Raw genomic sequence first — 22085 nt, forward strand, 5'->3', positions numbered from 1 at the left:
AAATAAGATACATGCACCCCTACATTCATAGCAGCACTATTTACAATAGACAAGACATAGAAACAACCAAAATGTCCACTGACAGATGAATGGATGAAGATGTGGTACACACACATACATCAGTTCAGTTCAGTTCAGTCGTTCAGTCCTGTCCAACTCTTTGCGACCCCATGAATTGCAGCACGCCAGGCCTCCCTGTCCATCACCATCTCCCAGAGTTCACTCAGACTCTCGTCCATCGAGTCAGTGATGCCATCCAGCCATCTCATTCTCTGTCGTCCCCTTCTCCTTCTGACCCCAATCCCTCCCAGCATCAGAGTGTTTTCCAATGAGTTAACTCTTCACATGAGTTGGCCAAAGTATTGGAGTTTCAGCTTTAGCGTCAGTCCTTCCAAAGAAATCCCAGGGCTCATCTCCTTCAGAATGGACTGGTTGGATCTCCTTGCAGTCCAAGGGACTCTCAAGAGTCTTCTCCAACACCACAGTTCAGAAGCATCAATTCTTCGGCGCTCAGCCTTCTTCACAGTCCAACTCTCACATCCATACATGACCACAGGAAAAAGCATAGCCTTGACTAGACGTACCTTTTTGGGCAAAGTAATGTCTCTGCTTTTGAATATGCTATCTAGGTTGGTCATAACTTTCCTTCCAAGGAGTAATCGACTTTTAATTTCATGGCTGCAGTCACCATCTACAGCGATTTTGGAGCCCAAAAAATAAAGTCTGACACTGTTTCCACTGTTTCCCCATCTATTTCCCATGAAGTGATGGGACCGGATGCCATGATCTTCGTTTTCTGAATGTTGAGCTTTACGTCAACTTTTTCACTCTCCTGTTTCATTTTCATCAAGAGGCTTTTTAGTTCCTCTTCACTTTCTGCCATAAGGGTGGTGTCATCTGCATATCTGAGGTGATTGATATTTTCTCCCGGCAATCTTGATTCCAGCTTGTGCTTCTTCCAGCCCAGCGTTTCTCATGATGTACTCTGCATAGAAGTTAAATAAGCAGGTTGACAATATACAGCCTTGACGTACTGCTTTTCCTATCTGGAACCAGTCTGTTGTTCCATGTCCAGTTCGAACTGTTGCTTCCTGGCCTGCATATAGGTTTCTCAAGAGGCAGGTCAGGTGGTCTGGTATTCCCATCTCTTTCAGAATTTTCCACAGTTTATTGTGATCCACACAGTGAAAGACTTTGGCATAGTCAATAAAGCAGAAATAGATGTTTTTCTGGAACTCTCTTGCTTTTTCCATACACACACAGAAATGAAATATTGCTCAGCCATTAAAAAGAGTGAAATAATGCCATTTGCAGCAATATGCATGGACCTCTAGGTTCGCCCAAAGTGAAGTTAAGGCAGAAAGAGAAAGACAAATACCATATGATACCACTTATATGTGGACTCTAAAATACAACACAAATGAACATATCTATGAAACAAAAACAGACCCACAAATATAGAGAACAGACTTGTGATTGCCAAGGGGGAATAGGGGTGGGGGAGGAAGGACTGGGCATTTGGGATCAGCAGATGCAAACTATTATACATAGGATGGATAAACAAGTCCTACTGTCTAGCACCAGAAACTACATTTAATATCCTGTGATAAACCATAATGGAAAAGAATATGAAAAAGAAAAAATATATATCTGAGTCACTTTGCTGTAGAGCAAAAATTAAACACAACATTGTAAATCAACAATACTCCAATTAAAAAAAAATTTTTAAGGCAGAAACAACTCAGGTATCCACAACAGATGAATGGATAAATAAAATGTACTGTGTGTGTGTACATATATATATATATACACATGGAATATTTATTCAGCCTTCAAAGAAAAAGAAGGAAATTCTGACACATGGTACAACATGGATAAATCTTGAGGACACTGCTAAATGAAATAAGCTAATCACAAAATGACAAGTATTTTATGATTCCACTTACATGAGGTACGTAGATTTGTCAAAATCAGAGACAGAAGGTAGAACAGTGGTTGGGGTGGGGGCTGATATAAGAAGTTATTTAATAGTTATAGAGTTTTAGTTTGGGATGATAAAAAATTCTGGAATGAATAGTGGAGATGGCTGCATAACAATGTGAATATATTTAAGGCCACTGAACTTATAAATACTTACAAATGGTTAAAGTAATAAATTTTATATATGTATATTTTACAATTAAAAAAACCCTGATAATTTGACTGCATCCTATCTGATCCTTATGTCCTCTCAACTGGTCCTGAACTCATGATGTTATGTATTCATCTCTGAAAAACCCAGTAACATATTCAGTTCAGTTCAGTCACTTAGTCATGTCCAACTCTTTGCGACCCCATGAATCGCAGCACACCAGTCCTCCCTGTCCATCACCAACTCCCGGAGTTCACTCAAACTCACGTCCATCGAGTCGGTGATGCCATCCAGCCATCTCATCCTCTGTCATCTCCTTCTCCTCCTGCCCCCAATCCCTCCCAGCATCAGAGTCTCTTCCAATGAGTCAACTCTTCGCATGAGTTGGCCAAAGTACTGGAGTTTCAGCTTTAGCATCATTCCTTCCAAAGAAATCCCAGGGCTCATCTCCTTCAGAATGGATTGGTTGGATCTCCTTGCAGTCCAAGGGACTCTGAAGAGTCTTCTCCAACACCACAGTTCAAAAGCATCAATTCTTCGGCGCTCAGCTTTCCTCACAGTCCAACTCTCACATCCATACATGACCACTGGAAAAACCATAGCCTTGACTAGATGGACCTCTGTTGGCAAAGTAATGTCTTTACTGTTCAATATGCTATCTAGGTTGGTCATAACTTTTTTTCCAAGGAGTAAGCATCTTTTAATTTCATGGCTGCAGTCAGATATATTACAGGGTAGAATATAAATCCTCATGAATTTTGAAGATCATAAAGTTACATCAGCCATTGGCTCCTTTAAATCACAAACTGCACTGACTGTCTTACACAATTAAGAGAGCTTTCATAAAGGAAGTTTGAGAAACACAGCTGCAAAACATTTGCCTACACAGACTGGAAACAGAAAGAAAAATTCAATATATAATCCTATAGTTACAGACAACTAAATCCCTCATGCAGATAACTAGCCATTTGAAGATGGGAAAGAGGAAATTTATACATGAAAAAGTAGAAAGTCAACTCTAACACTTACAGAAAGGAAGTTGTTTATTATAAGGTGAAGAGCAGGAGCTTAACCCAGACAAACACAAGTTTGAATCCCAGTGTGACCTTAGGCAAGTAACACATCCGGTACTGTGTCTTTATCTGTAAATGTGAATTAAAAAAACCTAACTTCAGATTTATAATGAGGAATGAAGAAGACATATTTCAATCCAAATATATTTGAAGCGCAGTTCAATATGGTGAATGCCCAGGAAATATTGGTTTTCTCTCACTCAAAGGAGTCAATTCCTCTGCAGACAAAGGGCTGATTTTCTAGATCAGCTCTCTAGATCTGTCTTACCCTGTTAGACTGACATTTTCAGGTCAGAATGATGGGATCTAAAAGGCTCTGAGTCTCCCACTTCTTTTATTTGAAAAAAATAATTTTTTTGTCCACTAGGTATCTTGTCAAGAACTATGAAGGGTCTGAGACATCATCCTATTTTGTTGTTGTTCAGTCACTCAAATGTGTCCAACTCTGCAACCCTATGGACTGCAGTGCCCCAGGCTTCCCTGTCCTTCACTGCCTCCCAGAGTTTGCTCAAACTCATGTCCATTGAGTTGGTGATGCCATCCAACCACCTCACCTCATCCTCTGTCATATTCTTCTTCTTTTGCCTTCTATCTTTCCCAGCATCAGGGTCTTTTCCAATGAGTCGGCTCTTCGCATCAGGAGGCCAAAGTTTGGAAGTTTAGCTTCAGCAACAGTCCTTCTCATGAATATTCAAGATTGATTCCCTTTAGGATTGACAGATTTGATCTCCGTGTAGTATAACGGACTTTCTCTTTTTCAGTCACCACAATTTGAAAGCATCAATTCTTTGGTGCTCAGCCTTCTTTATGGTCCAACTCTCACATCCGTACTGGAAAAACCATCGCTTTGACTATACGGATCTTTGTCAGCAAAGTGATGTCTCTGCTTTTTAATACGCTATCTAGGTTTGTCGTAGTTTTTCTTCCTAGAAGTAAGTGTCTTTCAATTTCATGGCTGCAGTCACTGTCTGCAGTGATTTTGGAGCCCAAGAAAATCAAATCTGCCACTGTTTCCACTTTCACCCTATTTGCAAGCCAACAAATTAGCTTGCCACAGTTTCCTGGATGCTGGCAGAATACATTAAACTCCTATGTCAGAGACCAAAGACTTCAGTAGTCACAGCAATACCAGTAGATTATCAGCCCAGTCACATGGGGCAATGCAGAGGGCAGGAGATGCCTGCATATGTGGTAGGCTGCAGTACAGACAAGGAACCTTGAGTGGAGGGAACCCAAATCTTTTAAGAACAGTAAGTCTATGTGACCTCCATGGCAAGGAGACATCATCTTTATTATACTGGACAGTAAACAAACCTGACTTTTGCTCAGGAGAGAGATATTATCTCTATCCTCTAAGACTTTTTGCTATACAAATATTTTTTGAAAAAAAAAAAAAAAACAGTAAAGAGCAAAGGAGAGTCAGTACCTCAATGCACAAGGGAAGCAGAAGTATGAGCGACCCATAAAGAATTTTTTCCTAATAACTGTTCCCTAACTACATACATTTACAGTGAAAAATCTCTTTCCAACCTTGTCTTCCACCAACAGTTTCCCTCCTCAGAGATAAGCACTTCCCTCAACTTTTTATCATCTTTTCAAGAGACAGTCTATGTACCTACAAGTGTGCGTGTGCACTCACTAATTTTTTTTAAATGGTTGCTACTACATACACTGTACCTTGCTTTTTTCACAATTTTCTTAGGGATGATTTCATTTTGACACATATGGATTTAATTCATTCTTAGCATCTGCATAGAAACCCACTGCACAGCAGTATTACTATATATTTAACTAATCCTCCTAGTGATGGACATTTGCTTCCAGGCTTTTATTATTACAAACAATACTATAACCAACTAAGTTATACACATCTTTGTATACATTTGTTAAAAGTGAAATTCCTAGGCGAAAAAGATATGCATTTTTAAAATTTATTTTTAATTGGAGGATAACTGCTTTACAATGTTGTACTGGTTTCTGCTGTACAACGATGTAAATCAGCTATATGTACACATATATCCCCTTCCTCCTGAACCTCCCTCCCATCCACCTAGGTCATCACAGAGCGCCAGGCTAGGCTCCCTGTGTCATACAGCAATTTCCCACTACCTATCTATTTTAGACATGGTAGTGTATTTACATAAATGCTACTCTCTCAGCTTCGTTCCATCCTCTGCAAATAGGTTTATCAGTATCATTTTTCTAGATTCTATACACATGCATTAATATACAATATTTGTTTTTCTTTTTCTGACTTACTACACTCTGTATACAAGCTCTAGGTTCATCCACCTCACTTCAACTGACTCAAATTTGTTCCCTGAAATGTATATGCATTTTTAATTTTTATATATTGTCAATCTGCTCTCTAAAGAGGCTGCAACCAATGTTAACTCCCACTTAGACTTTACTTATGAACAGGACTTTCAGAAATTACTAGTAAGATTTTCAATACCTTTATGTTCAAAATTAAGTTTCTAAAGCTTAAGTGTGAGGTAATATATACTATGGAATGCACACCTGAAAGGGATACATGATCAAGTTTCGACTTTCCCACTGACTAATGTTCGTGACATTGTACAGGAAACAGGGATCAAGACCATCCCCATGGAAAAGAAATGCAAAAAAGCAAAATGGCTGTCTGGGGAGGCCTTACAAATAGCTGTGAAAAGAAGAGAGGCGAGAAGCAAAGGAGAAAAGGAAAGATATAAGCATCTGAATGCAGAGTTCCAGAGAATAGCAAGAAGAGATAAGAAAGCCTTCTTTAGCGATCAATGCAAAGAAATAGAGGAAAAGAATAGAATGGGAAAGACTAGAGATCTCTTCAAGAAAATTAGAGATACCAAGGGAACATTTCTTGTAAAGATGGGCTCAATAAAGGACAGAAATGGTCTGGAACTAACAGAAGCAGAGGATATTAGGAAGAGGTGGCAAGAATACACAGAAGAACTGTACAAAAAAGAGCTTCACGACCCAGATAATCATGATGGTGTGATCACTAATGTAGAGCCAGATATCCTGGAATGTGAAGTCATGTGGGCCTTGGAAAGCATCGCTACAAACAAAGCTAGTGGAGGTGATGGAATTCCAGTTGAGCTGTTTCAAATCCTGAAAGATGATGCTGTGAAAGTGCTGCCCTCAATACGCCAACAAATTTGGAAAACTCAGCAGTGGCCACAGGACTGGAAAAGGTCAGTTTTCATTCCAACCCCAAAGAAAGGCAATGCCAAGGAATGTTGAAACTACCACATAATTGCACTCATCTCACATGCTAGTAAAGTAATGCTCAAAATTCTCCAAGCCAGGCTTCAGCAATATGTGAACCGTGAACTCCAGATGTTCAAGCTGGTTTTAGAAAAGGCAGAGGAACCAGAGATCAAATTGCCAACATCCTCTGGATCATGGAAAAAGCAAGAGAGTTCCATTAAAACATCTATTTCTGCTTTACTGACTATGCCAAAGCCTTTGACTGTGTGGATCACAATAAACTGTGGAAAATTCTGAAAGAGATGGGAATACCAGACCACCTGACCTGCCTCTTGAGAAATCTGTATGCAGGTTAGGAAGCAGCAGTTAGAACTGGACGTGGAACAACAGACTGGTTCCAAATAGGAAAAGGAGCACGTCAAGGCTGTATGTTGTCACCCTGCTTATTTAACTTCTATGCAGAGTACATCATGAGAAATGCTGGACTGGAAGAAACACAAGCTGGAATCAAGATTGCCAGGAGAAATATCAATAACCTCAGATATGCAGACGACACCACCCTTATGGCAGAAAGTGAAGAGGAACTAAAAAGCCTCTTCATGAAAGTGAAAGTGGAGAGTGAAAAAGTTGACGTAAAGCTCAACATTCAGAAAACGAAGATCATGGCATCCGGTCCCATCACTTCATGGGAAATAGATGGGGAAACAGTGGAAACCGTGTCAGACTTTATTTTTCTGGGCTCCAAAATCACTGCAGATGGTGACTGCAGCCATGAAATTAAAAGTCGATTACTCCTTGGAAGGAAAGTTATGACCAACCTAGTCAGCATATTCAAAACCAGAGACATTACTTTGCCAACAAAGGTCCATGTAGTCAAGGCTATGGTTTTTCCAAAGGTCATGTATGGATGTGAGAGTTGGACTGTGAAGAAGGCTGAGCGCCGAAGAATTGATGCTTCTGAACTGTCAGGTTGGAGAAGACTCTTGAGAGTCCCTTGGACTGCAAGGAGATCCAACCAGTCCATTCTGAAGGAGATGAGCCCTGGGATTTCTTTGGAAGGAATGATGCTAAAGCTGACACTCCAGTACTTTGGCCACCTCATGCAAAGAGTTGACTCATTGGAAAAGACTCTGATGCTGGGAGGGATTGGGGGCAGGAGGAGAAGGGGACGACAGAGGATGAGATGGCTGGATGGCATCACTGACTCAATGGACATGAGTTTGGGTAAACTCCGGGAGTTGGTGATGGACAGGGAGGCCTGGCGTGCTGTGATTCATGAGGTCGCAAAGAGTCGGACACTACTGAGCGACTGAACTGACTGACTGACTGAATGCCACGAGTGACACTGGCCAAATCACTTAAATTCTCTGTCAGCTTTCTCATGTGTTAGATGATCTTTTCAATCTAAAATGTGTGTACATTACTCATCACTCAAAATTCCAAAGGTTTTTCTCAACAGAAAATTGTCATTTCAAAAGTACAGTTTGCATGTAAGAGCAACATATTTCACATTGAAAATTTTTAGAGAAAAGTAGACATTATTTTTCTAGCACAATATCTTGTTCACATAGTAGCATTTACTTACACCCCATAAACTCTCAAAAAGTCTTCATAGTAGCCATTTCAATAAGACTTGGACACTACAGAACAAGAGAATAGCAGGATACTAAAAGTCCCTGCTATCCTCTCCCTATCTGAATATCTATTCTCTATACTTTTGTTATGTACCTCTCTCTAGCTTTAATTCCAAAAACACACATTGAAATTTTGCCTGTTCAGCATAATTCAAGAAAGAATACATTCTTCCCTTGTGCTGCTGCTAAGTCACTTCAGTCATGTCCGACTCTGTGCGACCCCATAGACGGCAGCCCACCAGGCTCCCCCATCCCTGGGATTCTCCAGGCAAGAACAGTGGAGTGGGTTGCCATTTCCTTCTCCAATGCATGAAAGGAAAAGTGAAAGTGAAGTCGCTCAGTTGTGTCCGACTCCTAGCGACCCCATGGACCACAGCCTACCAGGCTCCTCCGTCCCTGGGAGTTTCCAGGCGAGAGTACTGGGGTGGGCTGCCATTGCCTTCTCCTCTTTCCTTGTGCTAAAGCTAAGCTAAGTCACTTCAGTCATGTCCAACTCTTTCTAAATTGAATGTAAAAAGAAATAACAAAAAACCATTTCCCTTCCTCCATACTTGAATTAAAAAGGAGAAAAATGGTGACAACCACAGAAGAAGCTCCAAGAAAAGGTGTTTTTCATTTATATATATAACCTGACTAAAGAGTTGATTCTTTTGAAAATTTTACACTACTTAACGACAAATTCAAACTCTCAAGTTTTTTACCTTAAGGAACCTGTAAGTTATTCAAAAATCAACAAAGAAAAATTTAAAGCTCACTCTATTACAGAAATAAAAGAAACATCTGGGAATTCTCTGGCAGTCCAGTGGTTAGGACTCCACACGCTTACTGTCAAGGGGTCAGATTTGATCCTTGGTCGGGGAACCCTCTCCACATGCCTCGTGGAGAGGCCAAAAAAAGAAATCTTTTTTTTTTTATAATAGTTTCATCATAATTTTTGGTGGCAAATCTTCAAGCTTCCCATTTCTAGGAAGTAGATCACCTCCAATTACAAATTTGTATAATCAAATGATTCTGCATCTTGTATAGCTATAAAATCACGTGAAATTTTAAAAATATAACTTCAAAATATATAAGGTATACTCTAAAATGAAACCATGTCTCTGGTTACCAAGAATATAATAATAAAAACAAAAATGTTAAAGGCATAAGTATATTTTATACAGAAATTTCCCAACTGCTGATCTATTAATAAATTGATTCACTATTTACAATGATAGCAAAACAGAATAAAATCCCACTCAGAATTTCATGCTAAAACTTCACTCTTAATAAAAAAGAATCAAATTAAAACTATCCTGAAATACCATTTTTTAACCTATTAAATTTTTAGATTTTTGCCAGTCTAATAACACATTACACTGATAAGGCTGATGGGAAACAAGCACTCAATCACTGCCACTGTACAACCCAATGAGGAGAAATCTGGTAATAACTACTATCAAAATTATAATTTTGATACTTACTGATTCAGGAAGTCCAACCTCTGGGTATTTTTCCCACAGATATATTCATATGCTTGCAAGGGGGAAAACAAATGTCCATCAATAGGGAGCTTATTAAAGGTAGACTGAATTGTGTCTCTCCAAAATCCATATGGTAAAGTCCTAACCCCCACTATGATGGTTTTCAGAGATGGGGCCTTTGGGAGATACTCAGGTATAGACTGGGGCCCCTATAATGAGATTCGTGCCTTTAAAAGAAACACCAGAGAGCTCTCTCCCACCCCTCTGTCTCTACCATGTAAGCACACAGTGAGAAGACCACCGGAAAACCTGGAAAAGAGCCCTCAGCAGAACCTGACAATGCTGGCACCCTGATCTCAAAACTTCCTGCCTTCATAGTTGTGAGAAATTAAATTTATGTTGTTTAAGCCATTCAGAGTACAGCATTTTTGTTATGAAAGCCTAAACTAATACTACATACATATACATAGTTTGATACCATTTGTGGTAAAATTAAAAGTGGAGCAAATGTATATTGTATTTACTTAATTCTTAAAAAAAAAAAAAATCTCTGAAAGTACACAAAAAACCAAGTGTTTACCCTCTATTTTTAGGTGAGAGGAGTCCTAAGCAGGTGGAGATCAGGTGGAAAGATTTTCATTACAAATCTTTTTTTTCTCCTGGATCAAATGAACATATTACCTATTCTCCAAAATTAGATTTAGAATATTTTTCATTTATGTTAGTTATAAATATGTGAAATATCTACAAAATTGATAAACACCTTATTCTTTATAGAACTGAGAGTACAGGCTCAGGCACTACATTAAAAAGGCCTCTTATATCAAGGATAGGAAACCTGTTTCAGAAGCAACTGTTAGTGGCATTTCATCTCATCACTTACATCATTTTCATTCTGTCCCTTTCTTCCATCTCTCCGTCTTTCTCCCTTGGTCTATCTCTCTTTTCTATGTCCTTTTTCCATCCCTGTTTTACCTCTTGTTCCATTTCTAATTTTCTCTTCCTTCTATCCCTCTTGACTAGGGTTTCCAGCTACAGCCAGTAGCAACCACAGGCTTCAGTCTACCCCTCCACGGACTTTCCAGCCAACCTCAAGAATAGCAATGGAAGCAAAGTGAAAAAGCAGGGGAACTCAAGGAAGGGGAGACTGAGTAGGAAATAATGCTTTGTTGCAATACCTAATTAACCAACAAGAAAATCTTTTTTTTTTCACTAGAAACTAAATTGCTCTAAAATTTTCTTAAAAACCCAGATAGCAATGTCAAAACGCTAATGCAACTTTTTTAATTAAGCAATTTAGTTTTAAGTTATACCTGAACAAGTCTGAACACAAATTATTTGATTAAACAAAATCTGTACAGTGGAAGACTCTTAGCTAGGAAAGATGTTCCCTCTCTCAAAGTAGTATAACTTACATTAAGAATATTCTCCACTATTTTCAGAGTGCTAACCATTACACCATGGGGCCTGTTATCTCTACTATTTTCAAAAGCAAAAACAAGAGACATAATTTCCCACAAGTCTATTTGACAGGCAATTACCTCTGGGGCCTAAACTACATGACATTCAGAAAATACCAAAAAGACTAATTTGTGTGTTCTAACATTAAGTTGTTTGTATAGTTTTAATAAGCATAACTTCTCGAGAAATATGAACTCAAATAGACTATATTTAAACTCATAAAGCAAAAATATAAGAAATCACAGTATAGTATAACCAAATCTTGTTCAAGGCTTGGTAGAGTTCTCACTAGATTTCTGCAACAGTATTATTACTGTTCTCAGTTTTACGCCTGTAAGCTGTCTTCCCCTTGTTATCAGCTGTAGCAGACTTCAGACAAGAAAAACAAAACAAAACAAATACTAGGATACAGAAATACATATTCAACTTTCCTTTAACCTTTAGAGGAAAAAAGCAAACGTTTATGACTTTTTCTTCAAATCAACCTCAAAAGTGGTAAAAATCTCAAAGACAGCAAACACTAGGTTATATTTAGGCAAATGTCATTTCCCCATTTGCAAATGGGTACTTTTCCCTGTAACAGAGTATTTAGAGTGGAAGACACCAGATCTGACCACAAAAATTATTTCTATGTATTTGCAGACTTCTACCCCATCTACTGAAATGTATACTATTTGCTAATGTTAGCATACTCTTTTCTAACAAAGAGATCTGTTTGTTAACAGGAAGGAAACGGCAACCCACTCCAGTGTTCTTGCCTGGAGAACCCCAGAGATGGAGGAGCCTGGTAGGCTGCCATCTGTGGGGTCGCACAGAGTTGGACACGACAAGCGACTTAGCAGCAGCAGCGGCTAGCACAGGAGTCCAAAATAAGAAAAAGCAGGCCCATCATATGCCCCAATTTGCTTTTCAGTTCCTCCTCTGGATAGTTCTCTTCTCTCCATTTTAAATAAAAAAGTGGCAGATTTGCAGATTTGTACATTTTTCTGAAAGCTGACAAGAAGAAAAATAAAGGAACCATACACATTTTATAAACTTTGAACATTTACTATGAAAAAGGAAGGAAGGATCTAGAATTAAGAAATCTATTTTCATTTTAAATACTGAATATAAATCATATGAGTATAAATTACTCTGGAAAGAAGTTTTAAGGCTAATAAACACACTTCTCAGCTTTGGTTTTGAAAAAGTTCACATTAATATTTTGCAAATATAGTTGAGGCTCTTCCCTTTTCTGATCCTTTTTCATGATCCTCCCAAAATAAGCCTTGGGGTCCCTATTTCCACTGTTCTGAGAGCATACATTATTTTAGAATTAACTAACAGAGAGCTTCATACATGGAAAAGACTCAAAACTATTTGCTGCATGAGTTACAACACTAGTAAATGATGAAACTTTTGTTGTTGTTCAATCGCTAATCACGTCCACCTCTTTGTAACCCCATGGACTGAAGTATGCCGGGCTTCCCTGTCCTTCCTTCACTATCTCCCAGAGTTTGCTCAAATTCATGCCCGTTGAGTCGGTGATGCTACCCAACCAGTTATCTCATCCTCTGCTGCCCTATTCTCCTTTTGCCCTCAATCTTCCCCGGCAGCAGGGTCTTTTCCAATGAGTGCTCTTTGCATCATGGTCACAGCCCTGTCATGGCGAAGGGGCTTGCATAACTCGATGAAGCTATAAGCCATGCCGTGCAGGGCCACCCAAGACAGGTTATAGTAGAGAGTCCTGACAAAATGTGGTCCACTGTAAGAGGGAACGGGAAACCACTCCTGAATTCTGGCTGAGAGAACCCCATGAGCAATATGAAAAGGCAATGAAGAAGCTTCCACGTCCTAAACTAATTCTTCATCAGTAATTATTCATTCCTTTAGAGAGCTCATCTACTTTTAATATCTTTAGGCAAACAGCTCCCTGGGAATAAAAGTTCTCTCATTTACTAGCTATATAACCTTGGCCAACTTATTTAGACTACTTTCTGGGAAGGGGCATTGTCCCTAAATTGTTGAGGCAGCATATTCTCCTAACCCTCATATTGAGGGTCTCTGATCCAGGGGCCCCAAGTAATAGGTAGAGGAGGTTGTGGCATCTGTAGGAGCTTGAACAACCATTTGTAACCTAAATGGGAATACCAAGAGGATTAAATGCGATAATAAAAGAGAGAACATTCTGGATACTACAAAGGCAATTATCTACATTTCTAATGCCCCATATCTCTAAGTCACTTAAACATTCTGGCAACTTAAGCTCAGTTTACCCAAAAGCAAATGTATCATGTGACTCTCAAAAATCTGTTTCTCCTAGTACAGACTTCTCAAAGTTTTGTACCTGGATAACTGAAGTCAATTTTTACTTCCTTTCCCTCTACTACCTTCCACCTAATCACCCAATCAACCACCAAGCTCTGTCACTCTTCCTCTAATGATTCCCTTCTTTTTCAGCCTACCAGCACATTTTCCTTATTATCAAATGTCTGGGTCATGACAACTGATTTCCAAGTAGTTCCTCTTATTCCCCAAAGATCAAATTCATCCCCCAATTCTCAGCTGAAGAGACAAACTTCCAGTGGTGTAGCTGTCAAATCTACCTCAATCACAGATGAATCCATTCATATTAATATTTATGACGCACACCTTATTGCATGGCTCCCATTGATCCCTACCTGTTGGTATTCACACCTTTGTGTGGGCTAAACCTCATCTTTTTCTTAATGAATAGTGAAAAGTGATGTGACTTCACTTCCATGTCTAGGTTACGAAAGACTGACTTCCTTCTTGCTAGCACTCTCTTTTCACTTCCTCACTCTGACGAAACAAGCTGCCAAGTTGTAAGATACTCCATGGAGAGGTCCATGTGGCTAAAAACCAAAGAAAGCCACCAGTGGTCATCTCATGAGGAACTGGGATCTGTTTCCAAAAAGCCAAAATAAATGAATTGTGCCAAAACATGAATTGTGCCAAATGAATGAATTGTGCCAAAACATGAATGAGCCAGGATGTGGATCCTTCCCAGCTGAGCCTCAAGATGACTATAGCCTTGTGAAAGACCCAGAGGCAGAGAACCCAGCAGTACTGCACCAATATTACTGACCCACAGACACTGTGAGATTAAAAAAACACTGCTGTTTCAATACACTACATTTGGGGTTAATTTGTAGCACAATAATAGATAACAAACACACTATCTCATATTTCTAAATAAATTCTAGGCAGATTAAAAAATTAAATATAAAACTACCAGATTATCTTAAAACTACATGAAAACAAATATTTATAATTTCTATAATTTGAAGTAAAAGAAAAAAGAGTAAAAGTTTGATTTATACAGGTTTTCTATATGACTGGAAAAATGTAATAGATTAAAATACAAAGATCAGGAAAATCTCTGCAGCAAGCATAGAAAAATATTTAACCATACAAAACTAAGATATATGTAGTTACGTATTTGTTACATAAAAAACTAATATAAATTTTCTGAAATGATAGTGAAGAAATCAGTAAAAGGTAGTGCCTCCAGGGAGGGAACATGGGTGGCTGGGACAAGTATGTAAGGTAAACATTTCACTGTATTCTATCAACAAAGTAATAATAGTTTACAGTATTACTGATATTAAAAATATTAACTAGCAAAAGTATTAACATGGAATATTTAAAATAAACTTCAAATATATTAATAAAAAATGAGAAGATATAAGCAGGTATTTAACATGAGAAAAAATAAAATTAATCATAAAGAAAGATGAGTTCAAAATGGATCAGAGACCTAAACGTAAGTTCAAAAATTTAAAACTCTTAGACAAAAATATACGTGCAAATCTTTGCGACCTTGGCATTGGCAACGATTTCTTAAATGTGATACCAAGCATAAGCAAAAAAAGAAAAAACACACGGGCCTTCATGAAAATTAAAAGCTTCTGTGCTACAAATAATTTCATCAAGAAAGTGAAAAGACCAGAATTCCACGGTGGTCCAGTGGTCTGCCATGGGCCTAAATTCAATCCCTGGTTGGGGAATTAAGACCCCACAAGCCCTGTGGCTTGGCAAAAAAAAAAAAAAAAGAAGTGAAAAGACAACCCACAAGTGGGAAAAATACTTGCAAATCAATATCTGATAAGGGCATTGTTCACAGAATACACAAAGAACCATGACAACTCAATAATAAAAAGATAAATAATCCAATTTTAAAATGGCCAAAGATATCAACAAAAAGTCTACAAATAATAAATGCTGGAGAGGCTGTGGAGAAAAAGGAATCCTCCTACTGTTGGTGAGGATACAAACTGGTACAGCCACTCTAGAAAACAGTATGGAGGTGCCTTAAAAAACTAAAAATAGAGTTACCATATGATCAAGCAATCTCACTCCTAGGCATATATCTGGAAAAGATGAACACTCTAACTCAAAGAGACAGATGCACCCAATGTTCACAGCAGCACTATTTATAATAATCAAGACATGGAAGCAACCTAAATGTCCACTGATATAGGTGAATGTATAAAGAAGATGTAATACAAACACACACAGTAGAATACTACTCAGCAAAAAAATAATGCCATCTGCAGCAACATGGATGTACCTAGACTTTAACATAGTAAATGAAATAAGTCAGAGAAAGACAAATACCATATACCACTCATATGTGGAATCTAAAAAAAGACACAAAGGAACTTATTTACAAGATATAAATAGACTCACAGACACTAAAAACAAATTTGTGATTACCAAAGGGGAAAGGGGTAAGGGATAAATTAGGAGTTTGGAATTAACAGATACAAATTGCTGTATATAAAATAGATAAACAGCAAGGACCTGCTGCATAACACAGGGAACTATATTTAGTATCTTGTAATAACCAAGGTCCGTCTAGTCAAGGCTATGGTTTTTCCTGCAGTCATGTATGGATGTGAGAGTTGGACTGTGAAGAAGGCTGAGCGCCGAAGAATTGATGCTTTTGAACTGTGGTGTTGGAGAAGACTCTTGAGAGTCCCTTGGACTGCAAGGAAATCCAACCAGTCCATTCTGAAGGAGATGAGCCCTGGGATTTCTTTGGAAGGAATGATGCTAAAGCTGACACTCCAGTACTTTGGCCACCTCATGCGAACAGTTGACTCATTGGAAAAGACTCTGATGCTGGGAGGGATTGGGGGCAGGAGGAGAAGGGGATGACAGAGGATGAGATGGCTGGATGGCATCACTGACTCGATGGACATGAGTCTGGGTGAACTCCAGGAGTTGGTGATGGACAGGGAGGCCTGGCGTGCTGCGATTCATGGGGTCGCAAAGAGTCGGACACGACTGAGCGACTGAACTGAACTGAACTGAACTGAATAAGCTACAATGGAAAAGAATCCAACACTTTGCTGTATACTTGAGACTAGCACAGTATTGTAAACCAACTATCCAGTTCAATTTTTTAAAAGTGGCCAAAAGATCTGAATACACATTTCTCCAAAGACGACAGACAAATAACCAGTAAGAACATGAAGATACTTAACATTATTAGTCATCAGGGAAATGCAATTCAAAAACCACAATGAGATGCCATTTCATACCCACTAGGATGGCTAAAACCAAAAAGACAGACAGTAACAAGTGTTGATGAGAATGTCAAGAAATTAAAACCTTAATATACTGCTGATAAGATAAGATGGTGCAATAGCTTTGGAAAATGGTCTAACAGGTTCACAAACAGTTGAACAGTTAACAATTACCTTATAACCCAACAATTCTACTCCTAGGTATATATCCAAGAGAAATGAAAACATAGGTCCATGCAAAACTTGAACACAAATATTCAAAGCAGCATTATTCATAATACACAACACGGAAACTGATGAACAGATTAGCAAAATGTGGTATATTCATAAATGGAATATTATTCAGCCACAAAAAGGAATAAAGTAACGATATATGCTACAACATATATGACCTGTGAAAGCATTATGCCAATTAATCTTCTAAGTCTGCAAAGCCAAACCCCAGTGTCTGAAACACAAGTGCATGTGCTCAGTTGTTCAGTCGTGAGCACAAGTCTGTGCTAGCCAGGCTCCTCTGTCCATGGAATTTTCCAGGCAAGAATACTGGAGTGTTTTACCGTCTCTATTCTAGGGGACATTCCCAATCCTGGGACAGAGCCCACATCTCTGTGTCTCCTGCACTGGCAGGTAGACTATTTACCACTGAGCCACCTGGGAAGCCACTGAATCACACAGTCTTTACTGAATTTCAACCACTCCCTAAGACATAACCTGAACTCTCCATTGTTTAAAATGAGATTGTAGCAAGTTACAGGTAAGCACAGTTGCATTCATGGCTCTCAAGTTCCAGAGGGCGCTGGTGAGGCCATGGAAGAGAATGAGACAGAAAACAGAAAACATGGAGATGATAAAGCAACATATCAGCTTCTAAAGTAAAAGATCCAAGCAAAGAAGTGAGAAAGGAGCAATTAGACAACAGTTAGAGCAATAAAGGGGCTCCCAGCATAGCAGTCAGTAAAGAATCTGCCTGCAATGAGAGAGACCTGGGTTCAATTCCTAGGTCAGGAAGATCCCCTGGAGAAGGAAATGACAGCGCACTCCAGTATTCTTGCCTGGAGAATCCCATGGACAGTGGAGCCTGGTAGGCTACAATCCATGGAGTCACAGGAGTCAGACATGACTTGGTGCTTTCTCTTAGAGCAATAAAGGAGAAATTAAGAGAAAGTAATGTCAAAAAAGGCAAGAAAAGAATAGTAACAGATACACTTATAAAGATATCACATATCTTATAAAGTTGGAATAAGAATCTAAAAATATTCATCATTTTTTACTCATATCCTTGGTAAGGACAGAGCCAACTGTCATGGGTTAAGCAATAAATAAGGGTTATGGAAACGGAAGCAGTTGAGGGTAAACTGTTTTTAAGAGGAAAGGATTTAGATTAGTTTTCATTATTGTTTTTGTTTTTTAAATCTAGAGACTTTGGGCCTCAGAGGAAGAAGCCTGGGAAGAAGTAACACAAGACAATGAAGGAAACTGACTAATGTCCCACAGGATAAAGGGATAAATTCAACTGAGAGACAGGCTGAAAGACTAGCTTTGAACAAGCCTCATCTAAGTAAAAGTATATGTCAGTATGTAAATGTAGTAATGCGCTATATATCTGCATCACTGGGGAAGAGTTCCACATAACTGAATTACCCAACACAAGCATTTTTTTTAGTCATTTTCCTTGAAATTGTTCACCACTGTATGATACAGTTGTCTGCCTTCTTAAACATATTGTACTCTCCTGGATGACAAGGTCATTGTAACTATAATTATATTAATAGGAAGTAATATAGCTACATGTTAATTTTTCAAGTCTTTGACTGTTCTATGTTGTCATCTGCCATTTCCTGAAAACTTTTTTTCCTTTGTGCTTTCAACAGATTCTAGTTTTAAAATTATATAACCATTAAATAATACCCTAAGTAAGGGATAATAGAATCCTGAATCAAAGTATGGGAATAAAGTATATGGCTTTATGACAGTGTTAAGAAACCTGTTTCACTTTTCAATTCAGTTAAAGATTGGGTTTCAAACAGTTGAAGATGTCAGAAGACTGACCTCTGGCTACATGAAATATTACTTTATCTTGCTTCCTTAAGTTATAGCAAAATAACCCTGCCAAGTTATTGATAATTTTATATGGTTAGTCTTAAACCACACACACACACACACACACACACACACACACACACACACACACGTATCATGCATTCCAAAACTGAGCCTAGACATTTCACAGTAACTTTCCTTTCCTTTCGTATAATCACTTACCAATAAAAAGTTATAATCTTCTACATTTCTGTACGTAAATACAGCCAAGTATATTTCATATATATGGATATTATTCATGATAAATGTATGACCTTCACAAAATCTTGATTTTAATCTCTTCCAAATTTCATACAAATTTCACAACTACAAACATCACAAAGGCTAAAAAGGACTAGAGCTAGGCACAAGGCACTTGACCAAAATTTAAGAATTCATTCCTATAGTTTCAAAGGATATTACAATTTCATTCATTTATTCTTAAGATTCTGAATAATCCAGCAATTTCACTTCCGGGTATTCATCTGAAGGAAAGGAAAACACTAATTTGAAAATATATCTGAAACTTCAAGTTCGCTGCAGTATTATTTACAAAAGCCAAAACATGGAAGCAACCAGAGTCCATCAAATGGACAATGATGAGTAGATAAATAAAATGTGGTATATATACACACACTGGAATATCATTCAGCCATAAAAAAGGAAATATTGCCATTTGCAACAAGGTGGATGTACTTTGATAGCATTATGCTAAGTGAGAAAAGTTAGAAAGAGAAAAGACAAATACTGTACAATCCTTATATGTAGAATCTAAAAAACAAAACGAAACTCATAAATACAGAGAACAGATTGAGGGCGGCCAGAGTCAGGGGTGGGTACAACGGGTGAAGGTGATCAAAAGGTACAAACTTCGTTATAAAATAAGTAAGATGTGGAAAGGTACTGTGCAGCATCATGACTACAGTTGATAATACTGTATCACGCATTTAAAAGTTGCTAAGATAGTTCTCATAAAAAAAAAATTAACTGTGCAGGGACACACATTAACTAGATCTATTGTGGTGATCATTCCACAATACATACAAATATCAAATCTTTATGTTGTACACCTGAACCTAATATAATGTTACATGTCAAATATTTCTCAATTAAAAAAAAAAGATTCTGGATGGCTATGCTCACTTATCCTATACATTATCAAAAACAAAAAACTACCATTACTTCTCTAGCACTCACTTCCTGTTCCTTCAGTTTTTCATTCATATCAATGAAAATTAATAAATGTAGAATCTCTCAAAGACAGAGGGGTGTGAGTGGCCTAATCAACTCAAACTGAAACACCTCACTAGTTTAGAGTATTGGAGTAGAGTTGAGTTTGTACTTCTGCCGAGACATGATTTTGATCCCTGAATCGGGAAGATTCCCTAGAGATGGGAATGGCAACCCACTCCAGTATTCTTGCCTGGAGAATTCCATGGACAGAGGAGTCTGGCAGGCTACAGTCCACGGGGTCACAAAAACACAGACAAGACTGAGCACACACATACTCTGTATTTAATTATTTATGCACATCTCTCTTTCTAAATCACAAATACTATGAGGGCAAGAATCTTTTTCTGATTGAATGATTCCATCCATCACTGGACAAACAAGTTCTCAGCACCAAGCATTTTGCTAGCCTCTGGAGAGAGTGTAGTTAAACAGTCCCCCCCCCTTTCAACAAGCAAGCAAGGGAGGCAGACTTGTTGTAAACAAATTACAATATAGGAAAAAACAAAAGTGGGTATAGACTCAAATCACAGGAAAAATTAACTCTAGGTAGTAGAGGGAGTTAAGGGATACATTTATGTGTTCTCCTAAAGGCCTTCAATAAATACTTGTTGAATGGGCAAATAAATGTATTAAATCTTGCTAATGAAAGCTGAGACTCCCAAGTCCAAATGAAACGTATTAGTTACTTCTGAATATACTGCATAAACCTAACCCTTCAACAACTGCAGGAATGCAGACTTCAGCATACTCACCCCCTCCTCAGGAAATCACCTTGGAGAAAGGGCCATACCTGTACTGCCAGCCTTTGGCACTGCCACCTCGGCTGCTACTGCTGCTGCTGATTCCACCCCCACAGCCACTGTTGCCGCTGTTCTTGTTCGGGGTCACCGCGGTGGCCAGGCCCTCCAGCCTTCCTTCGCTCTCTGAGACTTTCATTGCTGACACTGGTTCACCTCCCTGCATCTTAACTCCAAAGTCCATCTGCCCTTCTTGGGCGGGAGAAACAACTCTGTAGAGTAGTTTTGTAAGTGATAAGATTTAAGATCTGATCTGAAAGGGCTCCCAATTGCTAAACTAGCGGGCGGCTGGAGCAGTAATCATCAAATAGTTCAGGGAAGGAATACAAACATTCCCCCTGAAGGAAACTTTTAAGAGAAGGACAGCGAAGAGGGCAGATGTCCTTTAAATATATATCTCCTTCCGGACAAAAGCAAGGAGGAAAAAAAAAAAAAATCACCCTGCCAGAGGACTTGGTGGCATGCTCAAAGGAGGAGCAGAAACGGCGTGAGGAGGTCGCGGACCCTAGCCAGGAGGGCTGGGCGAAGTACGGACCACTGACGGGAACCCGCGGCCTGACCTCTGGGCTGACGGACTGACCCGCCTCGCTCCCTCTTCTCAAGCTGGTCCTTAGGGGGAAGGTTCAGTCCAGCCCGCTCGGCGGTTCCCACAGCAGCTCTCGAGACAGAGCTGGAGCGGCTCGCGCTCAGCCCGGGAAGAGGGTCGGGGAAGGAGGCCGCCGGGGGCGGGACGCCGGCTCCCAGGGTCGCCGCGCCTCCAGTCAGAGGCGAGCAGCTCGGGGCGATTTCCTCCAACGCCCCCGGCCTTGGGCCCTCGACCGGGTTCCCAGAGGCGGACGAGTCCCTCACCCTCGCTACTGCCCAAACGTGAAACCCACAACTGCGGCCACCGCCCCACCCACAGCCCTACAGCCCCACAGCCGGTCACCCGCCCGCTCGCTCTCTTCCCGCCTTCCCTTCCGGAGTATTGTGAGCTCACTTCCCCCAAAGCAGAGGCCACTGGCGCCATCTTGGAGAAGGGCGCGCGGCCCTGAAGGGGGCGGAGCCTCGGGGATCGCGGTGCTGGGGCGGTGGACTCCGAGGAATGGGAGGAGGCAGGCAGCGAAGGGAGGAGCAGTGGGTCAGCCACAAGGCAGAAAAAAAGGAGTTAGAGCCCTAATGAAGGTGTCTTGCGGCCTTCCTGTCCTGGGCAAGGCCTTCCATTTGAGGGCCCATTCCAGGCATTTTAGGAAGAAAGCTTAGAAAAATGTCATTTCTGTAAGGAATTTTAAAAAAATAATTCATCTTAGTAATTAAAAAAAAAAGCCTTATTGGCATAAGGTAAATCAATATTATAAATGAAAAAGAAACTATCATGGAAATTAGAGCTCTCAGAATCAAAACTAGTTATTCTGAGGGTCTTCCCTAGTGGCTCAGCAGTAAAGAATCCACCTACCAATGCAGGAGATGCTGCTTTGATCCCTGGATCTCCAA

At 39.5% G+C, this 22085-nt stretch overlaps 1 protein-coding gene across 1 annotated transcript in view; it reads right to left on the minus strand.

Moving 5' to 3' along the window:
* OSBPL11 (oxysterol binding protein like 11) overlaps positions 1-21539 on the minus strand; it is a 98932-nt gene extending 77393 nt beyond the window's left edge. The window contains exon 1 of the mRNA XM_005675048.3: positions 20606-21539. Coding sequence (XP_005675105.1) covers positions 20606-20796 — 191 coding nt within the window. The 5' untranslated portion in view covers positions 20797-21539. The remainder of the gene's footprint in view (positions 1-20605) is intronic.

This window comes from Capra hircus, chromosome 1 (genome assembly GCF_001704415.2).
Source record: "Capra hircus breed San Clemente chromosome 1, ASM170441v1, whole genome shotgun sequence".
NCBI lineage: Eukaryota > Metazoa > Chordata > Mammalia > Artiodactyla > Bovidae > Capra > Capra hircus.